Source organism: Belonocnema kinseyi, chromosome 10 (genome assembly GCF_010883055.1).
Source record: "Belonocnema kinseyi isolate 2016_QV_RU_SX_M_011 chromosome 10, B_treatae_v1, whole genome shotgun sequence".
NCBI classification, from domain to species: Eukaryota; Metazoa; Arthropoda; class Insecta; order Hymenoptera; family Cynipidae; genus Belonocnema; species Belonocnema kinseyi.
Window position 1 is genome coordinate 39,842,447 of NC_046666.1, and position 11,574 is coordinate 39,854,020.

Genomic DNA, 11,574 nt, shown 5'->3' on the forward strand with positions numbered 1-11,574 from the left:
TAATAAAAGTTAATTTTTAACAAATCAGTTGAACTTTCTACAAAATATTAAAAATTTTAGTTGGAAAAATTAATTTGTCAACAAGAAACAATGTGAGAAAAAATTTTTTTCTACCAAAAAGGGCGAATCAATAAAAAACATAAATTTCTATCCAAACAGTTGAAATTTTAATCAAGCAGATTAATTTTCTATCAGAAAAAACAAATTTTTGAAATATAAACATTTTCAAACAAATAGTGGAATTTTTAATCAAGGTGTTCGATTTTCCATTAAAACAGAATGTTCAACCCGAAATTTTGAATTTAAAACAAAAAAGTTAATTTTTAATCAAAACAGGTTAATTTTCTACCAGAAAAGATGACTCCGCAACGAAAAAAATAAATTTTTAACCAAGTAGTGAAAGTTTCAATCGGCATAATTAATTTTCTACCAGAAAATAATTTTTAATAAAAGTTAATTTTTAACAAATCAGTTGAACTTTCAACAAAATATTAAAAATTTGAGTGGAAAAATTAATTTTTTAACAAAAAACAATGTTAGAAAAATTGTTTTTCTACCAAAAAGGGCGAATAAATAAATAACATAAATTTCTATCCAACTAGTTGAAATTTTAATCAAGCAGATTAATTTTCTATCAGAAAAAAGCAAATTTTTGAAAATATAAACATTTTCAAACAAATAGTGGAATTTTTAATTAAGAAGTTCAATTTTCTACTAAAACAGAATTTTCAACCCGAAATTTTGAATTTACAACAAAAAAGTTAATTTTTAATCGAAACAGATTAATTTTCTACCAGAAAACATGACTTCGCTACGAAAAAAATAAATTTTTAACCAAGTAGTTAAAGTTTCAATCAGGATAATTAATTTTCTACCAGAAAATAATTTTTAATAAAAAAAGTTAGTTTTTAACAAATCAGTTGAATTTTCAACAAAACAGTTACAATTTCAGTTGCAAACATTAGTTTCTTATCATAAAACAGTTTTAAGCAAAAAAGCGTGCTTCTACCAAAAAAAGACGAATTTTCAAACAATACATAAATTGTTAACCAACTAGTTGAAATTTCAACCAAGAAAATTAATTTTCTACCAGAAAAGGCGAATTTTTTTAAATACATATAGTTGAATTTTCTACAAAAACAGGATTTTTCAACAAACTACATAAATTTTAAACTAAATAATTTAAACAATGGATGTAATGTTTGTCCAAATTGCATTTTATTAATTTTTAGTTTATATTATTTTAGTTTCTAAAAATGTGGCAATTAAATGGTTGAATTTTTAAACCAAAAATTTTCAGTTTTTATCTAATATTAAACTAGTTAAATTTTCTACAAAACAGTTTAATTTTGTAAGAAATAGTTTAATTTTGCACAAAATTGTGGAATTTTCAACCCAAGAATGAGAATTTTAAACGAAAAAGGTAATTTTCAACCAGCAGTTGAATGTACAATATGATAGTTACAGTTTCAGTTGAAGAAGTCAATTTTCAACAACCACAAAATGAGTTTTTAAGTAAAATTATTAATATTCAAACAAAAAAATGAACTTTTAAGAATGTATTTGAACTCTGAACCATGTAATTTAATTTTCACCATAAAAGATGAATTTTCAACGAAATATGTAATAGTTGAAATTTCAACAAAGAAGAATTAATTTAAAATAAAATACAGGAACACTTATTTTTAACCAAAAAAATTGATTTTTTATCAAAACGGACGAATTTTCTTCAAAATACGTTACTTTTCAACTGTATCAGATTAATTTTGAATCAGAGAGTTGCACTTTGAACTAAAATAGGTAAAATTTCTACCGAAAGAGATGAATTTCAATCAAATTGTTTTAAAAAATTTCAATAAATTGAATAATATTTCATATATTTATTGTAAAGTAATAAATTAATTGAATAGATACATAAAATATTTACCAAGAAATTTATCATTTCTTATTTAACGAAATTTGAGACATTTTCTTAACTTACCACGAACCTGAAAATTCGAAATTATAAACAACTAACCGGTAAATAATAATCTCATTTTAAAGTGTCGACTTTTTAAAATTAAAATTATAATAAAAAAGAACTTTAAACTGATTATCATGATGATATTTTCTGCGAATTTTTTAATTAAAATTTGTAGCAACCCTCAGGGTGACCGTTTTAATAACATAGAAAAATTTCCGGTCTTTTCACGGTTCGCAAAAATTTTTGACGGCCAAGGAGATTAAAAAATTTTAACTGTAAAACTTTAAAAAATCCATTTTAAGTAATAAAAACTAAGCTGGAAATGATTTTAGGTCAATTTAAGCTAGAAATATAAAAAAAATTTAACGATTACATTTTTTTATAAACTGAATACTTCTTGAACTAAAAGTTAGTTTTGTTCATTTTAAATAGTTTAAAAACCCTCAAAAAGCTTCAAAAATGTTATTTTAAAATCTTGAAACATTTACATGTTGTTTTACATTTATTCAAATTTTATTATTATTTTTTTTATAAATCATTTCAGAACTTCTAAACATCGAAATGATTCAAATCTTTCATAATTTTTTTTAACCTGCAAAATAAAAAAATATTCCATTAAAATCTTTCAGAATCAGTTTTGACAATTTTCGAAATCTTTTTAAATATTCTCTTAAAATTAGTTTTTCAAAATAAAAGGTAATTTTCAATTTTATAATTATTAAAAAGCTTCTACATTTTTTGCTCGAAATCTGCAAAGATCTATATTTTGTTTAAATTAGGCCATGGCTTAAATTATTTGGAATCATTTCAAATGTTATATTAATTTTTAATATATTCAGACCTTCTAAATATCTCTTCCAACTTACTCGAATTTCTTCGAGGAAATTCACGTTCAAATTTTAGAATAAAACAATTTTTTTAATTTAATAAAAGCCTTTAATTATGAATATATTATTTTGAAGATATTTAAAAATTGAGAATAGTTTATAAAGTTTTAGTTTGGCGTTTACATTTCTTAACTAATAAGACTTTCAAATCGAAACAGTTTAATTCTTAACGTTAAAATCTGAAAATGATAAAATTGTGAACTGATTCCGAGTCCCCTTGTGAAATAAACTAATTTTTAATTTGTTAAGACTTTAAAACTGTATTTTAAAATTCTTTAAATGAAAAATGTACACTTAAAAATTAAAATTCAAAATGGAAAATGTCTAAGTGAAATTTTTCCAAACTACGCATTGTAAACTGAATATCATCATTGAAAAATATAAAAATTCAACTGATTATTTAAAAAAGTGGATAAAACAAACTTGTACTGATTTTTTTAAAATAAAAATTTGTAAAATTCCCGGTCAAAAAATCAATTTGCTTTCATTTCCCGGTTCAGCGTCCACCCTGAACCCTGAAAATAAAATAATAATAAAAAAATATAAATAGTTTACCATGGACAGTGATGATCCATTCGTTTAATGCACCTTTTACAAATTCTGCAGTGATGAGCGCGTGGAGGCCTGTAAGTTTCACACCTAGTGCAGACAGTCCAATCATCTCTCTCATCACCTTCTTCTAGACCAGATCCGGCAGTGTGAATATCGGAAAAATCCATTCTACTCTGAGGCAAAGGAACTACACCCGGATCGCTGCAAACTGCCTTCAGATGCGACATCATCAGCATCAAAACAACCGTATTGAATATTACTACGTGAAAAGGACCCCAGAGGCTGAAAAAGTATACAAAAACTGAACAGCTTTAATTCAATTTCATACTACTATCGGCGAGAAAACTATAGGCATCTGCCTTTGATGCTTTACAACTCAGTCAAAAAAAAAAATGCTAGCGCAACAAAAAAACTGTCATATAAAAGCTGAAAGTGTTATACGTAAATGAGCTTGAAGACGTTAATGTAAAAAAATTTTTGCGTTAGCAGACTGAAAAATGTAAAAAAAAGTAAGGATTTTCGGGTACATTTAAGAACAGTCAATTTTAGAGCATTATTTCTTGTACAAGCGGCGATCGGAAAAAATTGAAAAAATTCATGAGTATGAGGAAAACTGTTGCAACCAGTTGCAGTTGAGAAATTAAAAAAATTATAATAATTATTGCTTAAAAGTAAAAAAATGTGCAACTATATTATCTTCAGTTCTAATACAGATATTAAAGCGATTCAAACTGCAAACTGTAATGGATAGGCTCTGTATTTATTTTCTATCGCCCGAAAGGATGTGTTAGTCTTCTTTTTGTGAAAATCGCGTTATTTTTAGACATTTTTTTTGTTGGAAAACAAGTGACAGAAAGCAGGGGGGACCCTTTTTTTGTTTTTACTGCCGACCGCTGGTGCCATTCTTCGACCCCTGGTTCTGAATGCTTGGATGACACCTGGCCACGGGACGAAGAAAGGGACCAGCGGTCGGCAGTAAAAAAAAACGCCACCCCCCTGCTTTCTGTCACTTGTTTTCCAACAAAAAAAAATGTATAAAAATATTGCGATTTTCACAAAAAATAAGACTAACACGTCCTTCCGGGTGATTGAAACTAAATTCAGAGCCTATCCATTACAGTTTGAATCGCTTTAATATCTGTATTAAAACTGAAGATAATATAGTTGCACATTTTTATACTTTTAAGTAACAATTTTTAATATTTTTGAAATTTCTCAACTGCAACTAGTTCACAACAGTTTTCTTCATACTCGTGAATTTTTTCAAATTTTTCCCATCGCTCCTTGTATAAGAAATAATGCTCTAAACTTGACTGTTCTTAAATGTATCCGAAAATCCTGACTTTTTTTACATTTTTCAGTCTGCTAAGCACAAAATTATTTTTACATAAACGTCATCAAGCTCATTAACGTAGAACACTTTTAGCTTTTAAATGACTGTTTTTTTTTTGTTGCGCTAGCATTTTTTTTGACAGAGTTAAGCTTCAAAGGCAGATGCCTATAGTTTTCTCGCCGATAGTAGAAGGAGTCTATTATCAGGCTGACCACTATTAGTGTTCTAAAGATCAGGGTGGCCGCTGGACCGGGAATTTTTTAAGACCGGGAAAAACCGGGAAATGACGGTGATTTTTTTTTACCGGGAATTTTACAAATTTGTAGAAGAGAAATCTGTCCACGTTCGATTTCAACAGATTTTAAGTAATTAGTAGAATTTTTATGTTTTTCAGTTACGCTATTATTTAGCTTACAAAACGTAATTCAAAATTTTCTTACATTGAAAATTTTTATTTTTAAACATTCATTTTTTATTTAAAGAATTTTTAAATGCTTTCTTGAAGACTTGAACAAATAAATAATAAAAGGCTTTGATGTTGAAAATTTTTGATAAAAAACATTTTTATTCAATAAATAAATAATTTTTTATTCATCTGTACTTTACGTAATTAAAAGTGAACAAAAAAGATTTGACAAAACGATTTTAAACCAGTTTTTAAAATAGTTTCAATTTGAAATTCTTAGTCATGAAACAAATATGAACGTGTGACTGAAAGTTTATCAACTATTTTCAACTTAAAAATAACTTCATAATGATATTTTCATAATTAAACGATTTTATTAAATTTAAAACATTGTTTCAGTTTAAAATATTCAATTTTTCACCCATTCAATTCGAATTTTTTAATTAAAAAAAAAAGATTAATTATTGAATATTTAAGACTATTTTAATTTTTATTTAAGACATGTAAATTGAAACTAAATATTTAAAAGTAAAGAATCTTTAACTGAATTGTTTTACATAGAAAGCCTGGAATCGTTAAAATTTCGAAGAGCCTTTAAACTTTGAATGTTACAATTTTAATTTTTGTATTTGAAAAATGCTTAATTTTGTAAGTGACATTTTTTAATTTTGATGTATAATTTACAAATGAACATTTGTAAACAAAATTTGAATAATTCTAAGAAATATTTAGGATTTTTAAAAAGATTTAAAATTATCATGCAAATTTTATAAAGTTTTCTTAAAATCTTCTAGAATCTTTTTTGAAAACCTTGTGTAAATCTTTGAAAAACTTTTTAAATATAGTCTCAAAATAATTTTTAAAAATGAAAAATTATTTTTAATTTTCCTATGAATCTTAAGAAAATATTTTTATTCTTTTGAAGCCTTTAACAATTCTTGAAAAGAATCTAATTTTTACATTCTCATTCATGAGAGTGTAATGTCGTCCAAATTTTCGATCTCTGGTTTTTAACGGATCTTTACATTTCAGCACTCACAGAATCCAAAAATCATAAAATTTTATCGGTGTCTGCCCGTCTGCTTTGTCAAAGTTTCTTAAAGATGGGTAGAAGAATTGCAAATTATCCAAATAAAAATTTTTATTCTGATGAAGATTAGAAAAGTTATATAGTTTTGAAGATGTTCAGCGAAATAATATATATATATTTTTCTAAAAGATTAAAAAATTTTATTTAAACTCATCATTAGATATCAAATATATTTAGAAACTATGTCAGTTACATTTTTGGATCAGACAAAAATTCAAAAAACTTGAGCTTTTTCAAAATTTGAATAAAATTTTTTTATGTGTTTTAGAAATTTTTGTCAAATTTTCTGATGCGCGTCAAAAAGAATTGCAAATTATCCTAATGACATTTTTAAATTCGATAAAATATCAAAAAGTTATATGCTTTTCAACATTTTGAAAATGTTCTAAAAAAGAGAAAACAAATTTTTTTAATAGGTTCAGAAATATCAATTCAAATTTCTACTAGACGCAAAATATATAATTACTCAAATTTCGCCTACAAATAATAAATGTTCAATTGTTATTTATACACCCAAATTGTAAAGAAATTTTCTAAAATTTGCAAGATTTTCTGAAAATTGTATAACAGAAAAAATGCAATTAATTTTGACAGATATTTAGAAGTTCTGAAAATTTTCCAAAATAATTTTAAATTTAAAACAGATTTAAAACAACTTCTGGATTTCGCAAGACTTTGAAATAAAATTTTGAAGCTTTCCAAGGATGTTTAAACTATTTAAAAAAAAAAATTGAATTTCTAATTTAAGAAGTGTTCAGATAACAATTTTTGCAATTTTTCAATATTTAATGTTTCAAGCTTAAAATTTCCTTAAAATTATATAATTTTGAACATTTTAAAGTTCGTTGATTGATTTTTTAATTTAGAGCATTGGAAATGATAACCTGGATTTATATTTTTTTATATACTTAAATTTTAATTTTAGAAGTTAAAAATTTTTATTACCTCAAGTGAAAAATTTTTTAGCTTTAGAATTCCATTATTTTAAATTTCATTGACCGATGACTTTTTAAACTATGAAAATGGCTAAAATTTTCGTTAATTTATATTTGAAATAATATATTTACCAAAATAAAATTATAATGCATATCTCAAATTGTAGTTGAAACAATATTTATCGATAAAATAGAATTGGAAAAAATGTTTCGTTCATTTGAACGTTCAGAACTTCAGATACATCATAAGAATTTTCTCGACCTTTATGTGCTTCGGGAATTTAATGAACATTTATAAGTATTTTTATTTAGAATCTAAAAATCGTATTTTCTATCTTCATTAATAATAATTACACTATTTAAATTTCGCGGGAAAATGTATCGCTCTAAATTGGAAAGGGCGCTAAATTTAAATGGTAAAAGAAGTCAAAGTATTAGAAAACATTATTCGCATTAAACCGTGCCTTATTCAAGGTTGATACAAGATCCTAATTTCTACACTCTTCTATGTATTAATCCAACTAATCTAGAAGATTAATAATATTAATGCAAAAAAATTGTTTTTAAATACATTTTAAACAATTTTTAGTTGAGTTTTCAAATCAAAAAGATAAATTTTGAATTAAGGAAATGAATTTTAACAGTTAAAAGTATCAATTTTCAACCAAAAAAATGAAGCCTCAACAAAATAATTCAATTTTAAACCTAAAAGATGACTTTTCTACCAGAAAAGATACTGTTTCAATAAAATATATAAATTTTCAATTAAAAAAAGATAGATTTACAAACGAAAATTAGAATAGTTTAATTTTCAGTTAAAAAAGGAAATTAAAAAAAAACAAAAAAAAAACATTTTTCGGAAAAATTAATTTTCAACTGAAAAAAACGAATTTTCAGTCAAAAATATGAATTTTTTAGAAAATAGTGTAATTTTCAACCCAAAAGATGAATTTTTTATTTAAGGAACGAGTTTTAACTCAATATTTTTTTCAACCAAATAAATTAATTCTTGACAAAAAATAGAAGTTACATTTTCTAGAACATTTTGTAACGAAAACGATTATTTTTCTATCAAAAATGTAAATTTTCCACACAAAATGGAATAGTTAAACTGAATTTTCAACTAATATGATAAATCTTCAACTTGAAAAATTAATTTGTAACCAAATACATGAATTTTCAACTAAAATGATAAATTTTACACCAAAAACAAAATACTCAAATTTTCATACGATTTTCCAGGAAAATAGTTAAATTTTCAATCACAGAAATTAATTTTTAACCAAAAGGATGAAGTTTTAAAGTAACAAAAGTGGTATTTTACCAAAAAAGACGGATTTTCAACAAATAGTTGAATTTTCACCCAAAAGAGATAAATTTTCAACTAAAAAACTAAATTTTCAATCAAATCAAAAACAGTATAATTTCCAACCAAGAAGATTAAATTTCTATCAAAAGAGATAAGTTTTCGACAAAAAATGGAACAATTATTTTTTCATTCTGAAAAATTAATTCTAAGTAAAAAAATAATAACGTTCAACCAAAATAAACAATTTTCAACGAATAGGATGAATTTCCTAGAAAAAGACGAATTTTTAATAAAGTATGTGAATTTTCAACTAAATATTTAAATCTTCAAAGGGATTTTCAACCAAAAAGAGGAATTAGTCATGAAGAAGCTTGAATATTCTTCCAGAAATTCAAATTTTCAATAAAATACAGGAATTTTAAACCAAATATTTGAATTTTAAATGAATTTAAGTTTTGAATCAAACATGTAGGCGTTAATTATCAACTAGAAAACATAATTTTCAACAAAATAATTAAATTAAAAAAAAATGTTTGTCAACTAAAATTATGAATCGTCAATAAACTGATTTTAAAAAAAAAAATTTTAACAAAGTAGTTCAATTTCTAACAAATAAATAAATAAATTTTTAAACAAGAAGAATCATTTTGAAAAAGTCAATTCTCAAATACATAGTTGAATTTTCAACCAAAAAGATCAATTTTAAAGAAAATAAAATTATATTTTTTTTAAATTAGTTAAATTTTCCACCGTGAAATGATTTCTGGACCAAAAACATTAATTTAACCAAAAAAGATGTTAAATTAAGAGCCATTAAATTCATCCATAAAGGACAAATTTTTAACAAATTATGTAACATTCTAAATAAAAAAGGTACGTTTTTATTTAAAAAAATGAATTAAAAATAAAATTCAAAAAAGGAAGACGATTTTTCTGTGAAAATTCAAATTTAATATATGAAAATTAACTTTTTGGATGCAAATTATTAATAAAAATTTATACTTTATTCATAAAATATATAGTCAAATCGGATTTTCAGAAAACAGTTAATTTTTCTACTAGAATAGTTAATTTTTTAAAAATGAAAATTGATTTTCAACAAAGTAGTGACATTTTTAAAAATAGATGAATTTTCAATTAAAATTATGAATCTTCCAAAAACAAAATTAACTTTTAATAAAAGAGTTTACCTTTACACCGCATATAGTTGAATTTTCAAGAAAAAAAGTGAAAATTCCAAACGAAAAATGTAAACAAAATTTATATTATGATTCAGAAATATTTCCTCTTCGAAATACTACTTTTACACCAAAAACGACTGAAGTACTTTCATTTTCTACAATTTGGAAGAAGGAAGTTTCAAATTGAGGCGAATTTTGACTTCTAAATTCCTGTTTCAATTCTTTTAAAAAATTCCCGTTCCATGTCAAAAATTCCCTGTTCCAAGTGAAATTTTTTTTTTATCGAAACTCCCTTTCCTAAATTAAAAACGATAATTACTTTTACTAATATGCCCTGAAATTGTAGATAAAGTTGAAATCACTTTTCCAAGTGGAAAACAAATTATTACAATAATGAAAACTTGACGATCAGAAATAAATTCCCGGTTTTTAAGTTCAAGTCCCGATCATTTCCCGGCGTTCCGATCAAGTCACCACCCTAAATATCCGTCAAAAAATGTGCAATTTTAAGAAAAAAGAGTAAAAAAGAAACCTGTCAAAAACGTCAGAAATGATATGTTCTCTATTCGATCTAGACGAGAGACAATTGATATGAAAACGGAAAACCAACCTGTCTTGCATGGTGTGCAAAATTATCCATCGTACGACGACGTAATCTGCGTAAAACACAGCAATGTAGGTCACTATTATACAAATAATACCACACGGATCTCGTACAAACATTGTTCATTTTTGGAAGTCACATCTTGAAAACACGGCTATCACAATCACCTGCACCTGCACTGTTATACACGATTGTCGTGATTGACTGTCGATTCATTATCGCGTAAAATTTTATCTTCTCGTGCTTTTCTTATCAAATCTAATCTAAATTGCACAACCATTTGGCAGAGTGATTTTAAAGTACTGAAATTGTATCGGTGTAGTAGTGGAGATAATAAATCAAATGAATTTTTACCATTACCATACAACTCTCTAAACTCTTCATCCTCTTCCTCTCTCCCCGTCTCCCACTCCTCTTCTCACTCATTCACTAATTGGTGTAGAGGGCTCTTGCAGTCGCGAGCTGCAGCGCCATCTATAATGGCGGTAAATTTGAAGCAACAATAGGTTTAAAAAAGAAAATTTTTTATTTTTAAATTGCAAGCCGGGTCCGAGTTCTGCGAAAATTTAAATTTGATAATAGAAAATAGCTTTTTTTATGCAAATAATTAATGAAAGTTTATAGTTCATTTGTAAAATAAATTAAAAGAGTAAGTAATTCAGTTTGAAGAGAAAGAAACTAATATTTTAAATTCTAGTAACTTTTTCTTGTACAGTTCTGAATTTTACACATATACCTAACATTATTGTAAATGAAAAAATTGAAATTATATGTTTTGATAACATTCTTTATTTTTTTACCAAATACTGGAATTTTCAACAAAAAATGAAATACTTCAATTTTCAACCAAAATGATGAGTTTTCTAACAAGAAGATTAAGTTTTTACTAGAAAGACAAATTTTTAACAAAATACATAATTTTCCAACTTAATATTTTAATTCTAATTAAAAGGATAACTTCTCTACTAAAAGCAAACAAATTTTCAACTAAATTAGAAAACTTTTTCAACCAAAGAAGCGATTTTTTCAATGGAGTAGTTGAATTTTTAGCCATAGAGATCAATTTTCAACTAATGTAATGAATCCCAAAAAAAATACTTTACAAAAAAATAGTATAATTGTAACTAAAAAAAGATAAACTTTCAACGAAAAATTGAATAGTTGATCTTCCTACGTAAAAAGTTTTTAATGTTAAATAAAGTGCAGTTGAATTTGAAGCAAAAAGGTGAATAAAAATAAAATACATAATTTTTGAGTGAAAAACTTATTGATCAAAACCAAAAATAAGATAGTTAATTTTTTAGCTAAAAACAA

General features: G+C 24.8%; 1 protein-coding gene across 2 annotated transcripts in view; it reads right to left on the reverse strand.

Annotated features, from left to right (window-relative positions):
- The window catches only part of LOC117181687 (palmitoyltransferase ZDHHC7), a 20,367-nt gene extending 9,691 nt beyond the window's left edge, over positions 1-10,676 (reverse strand). Inside the window, exons 1-2 of one of the 2 annotated variants that reach the window (XM_033374613.1) lie at positions 10,615-10,676; positions 3,406-3,684 (exon numbers count right to left, since the gene is read on the reverse strand). In XM_033374613.1, the coding sequence (XP_033230504.1) occupies positions 3,406-3,638 (233 nt within the window). In that variant the 5' untranslated portion in view covers positions 3,639-3,684; positions 10,615-10,676. Of the gene's footprint in view, positions 1-3,405; positions 3,685-10,266 lie in introns of both variants that reach the window. The other variant, XM_033374612.1, reaches the window with a different exon arrangement.
- Between the last annotated feature and the right edge of the window lie 898 nt (positions 10,677-11,574).